The 2695-nt window shown below is 35.3% G+C and overlaps 1 protein-coding gene across 2 annotated transcripts; it reads left to right on the forward strand.

Moving 5' to 3' along the window:
* The first annotated feature begins 679 nt into the window (after positions 1-679).
* On the forward strand, positions 680-2248 carry LOC107085242 (interleukin-8-like). 2 transcript variants are annotated; one of them, XM_015375463.1, is made up of 5 exons: positions 680-836; positions 1022-1133; positions 1211-1291; positions 1901-1976; positions 2177-2248. In XM_015375463.1, exons 1-5 carry the CDS (start codon positions 776-778, stop codon positions 2192-2194), a joined length of 348 nt encoding a protein of 115 aa, XP_015230949.1. In that variant the 5' UTR covers positions 680-775; the 3' UTR covers positions 2195-2248. The 2 variants fall into 2 exon arrangements, with proteins under 2 accessions (XP_015230949.1, XP_015230950.1); XM_015375464.1 differs by having other exon boundaries at positions 1053-1133.
* Positions 2249-2695: the final 447 nt, after the last annotated feature.

Raw genomic sequence — 2695 nt, forward strand, 5'->3', positions numbered from 1 at the left:
ACCACTTATTTATGTGATCCACCTGGAAATAGAAGATCGTATCTATACCTATAAATAACATGCTGCTGTCATTTTTTTGCACATATCTGGCATTGCTGCTATTTTTCACATATCCATTACTGTAAAAATGTCCACAGCTTTTAACTGATTATTTATTCTCCAGATACAGAGCATTTGTATTGTAAAAAACACTGCACAGTACAATACCTTGTTTTCTTCACACTGTCACTTATTCTGTTATCTTTAGACACTTTAACACCACAATTTCCCACATTTTGGGATAATAAAGGGATTTTCTTTGCTAAAGTTATCCTGTACATCAGATTAAAAAAATAAAAATAAAAAAGACCATAAAGGCAGTCCACATCATTCATCTCCCTTGTATGTAACATGCTGCAAAGCAGTCCGTCACAGAGACAAATTACTGATTTCTCTGAATCATATAAAAATTAGGTCTAGCTCTACGGAGGCCAGTGTTTTTGTTCCAGCATGTATAAAGAGTACAACTTAGGTTTACACAAACAGCAGCGGTAGTAAGATCTGTTTGAGCTTCACTGTGATGGAGTAATTCCCTATTTCAGAGAATAGGGGTAGTGAAAGTGCAAGAACAGGATTTTTCTTATATCAGTTCTTGAGGCATGTTTGATGACTGAGTGTATAAGACGTAAAGGGGGTGGTGTTCAAGACAAACAGGAACACTCACAGATTCACATTGAGGTGGAGAGAATCCCTGCAAAAAAGTAAATTTGTCTAATTTTTACAATTAGAGGCAAACATGAATCCTACAATCCAATGCATCGTTCTTCTGACCTGCATCACCATCTGCAACTCAGCATGTAAGTATGCTGTGCAAAGATGTTTTTTCTGTTAAACCCTGTAATTAAAAATATGTATATATAATGCAGAAAATGTTTGCTTTATTGGGAATAAACTGTATTCTGTGCAAAAGATGCTCTCTACTCATTACTTAAATTTATGAAAACTATATTGGTTGGGTTTAAATTGCCTTCTTCATTTACAGTCATTACCAATCGCTGCATGTGTTTAAATAGACTCAAACGCATAAGGCCCTCTCTCATCATGGATGTCATAGATTATAAACCTCATGAATACTGCAGCAACCATGAAGTGATGTAAGTACCTGCAAAAAGAAATATCCAATAGGATCAGAATAAACACTAAGGATGTAATTATCATTCTTTAATTACAGAGTCATCCTGAAAGATGGAGATAAGCTTTGTCTTGATCCAAACTCAAAGTTTACCAAAGCTCTCCTGCAAGCAAAAAAACGGTAAGGCAAGAAGTCCTTTTCTAAGAATACTTGTCAATTAAGTTTCACATAAAGGATTAAACATGCAATCATGTGCAGCTGCAGTAGCTGCCATGCATTGAACAGCCAGCAGGGATCATATCATCACATCTAAAGTGATAAAGTTTTATTGTATTTCTACTATCAGTAGGAGGCAGTAGTCTATTAGAGTTCTTAAAAAAATTGAATGTTGTGTGTGTGTGTGTCATTCTCACGGTTTTCAGCGTCTTAATGGCAAATACTAGTTTCCCTCTACTTTACAATTTTCCACTGTTTTTGTGAGACCATCACAGACAAATTCACTCACACATTTACTGTAGGTTCCAAGATGTGGCAAACTGTTAAAGAGCAAATTTAAATAATACCACAATTTAGGAACTAAATATCAACTCCGTACACTGCATGAATGCACTGAATGTTTGCACAACAAGTCTTCATTTACGTTTGACTAAAAGCTACTCATCAAACCTGGAAGTCTAGTTGCTAAAAGTTACACAGTGTTGCTTTAAGTTTATGGTTTTATTTTAAATTGGGGTTCACTTAATAAATGTTGACAGATTTAAAAAGTTGGTTCACATTTTTTTCTGCCAGGCTTGTTAAGAGCAGCACAACCCAATCACCACAGTCTCTTCCAGAAAAGTCAGAACCACAAGCTTGGCTCACATCGGTAAGTAACTCTTTTGAAAAAGGTTAAAAATGGTTGAAAAAGGCAAAAGAAACACTAGTATAACACCACAAGTATGGTCTATATAATGGCATCAAAAAATGCAGACAATACTTCATATGGCTTAAATGTAAAAATCATTTATTTGTTCAAGTGCTCTACTTTTTTTTCTCTTTTCATCCCTTCTTCTTCTCCTTGGACAGGATCCCACTGCCAATTGAGACTCAAAGCTCCGTGCCCAGTCAAGCTTAGGTGACTGAGTGCAGAGCGCTCTATCCGCTCAATAAACAGGTCCTGGGACTAGATTATCTGAGATCGGTGTACACTGTATTGTTTAACTAACCTTTTCAAGGTATGATTGATACTGTATTCCACCACTTTTAGCTCCTTGCATTATCTCCATTAACCCCATATTTTCACAGAAAGAAAATAATTTTCAAAATTTTCTTTAGGTCTCATTTCATTACCTAATGCAGATATTAACTAATCAAAAGCTGTATCAAATCATGCATAACCATGTACCTATTGTTTGTTAAATGTTGCTGTATCTCACAAATTATTCCTAAAATCAGATTGGTAATCCTGCACAGTGGTTTAGCTGCAAACCCCCTAATGCTATGACTGACTTTCTTGTATTGAGAATTAATTTGATTTGTAAGATGAAAATAAAATAATTTCACGTCGTCTTCATCACATGATCATGAAGTTAAGACATTATTAAG

Source organism: Cyprinodon variegatus, unplaced genomic scaffold (genome assembly GCF_000732505.1).
Source record: "Cyprinodon variegatus isolate N-32 unplaced genomic scaffold, C_variegatus-1.0 Scaffold119, whole genome shotgun sequence".
Lineage (NCBI taxonomy): Eukaryota > Metazoa > Chordata > Actinopteri > Cyprinodontiformes > Cyprinodontidae > Cyprinodon > Cyprinodon variegatus.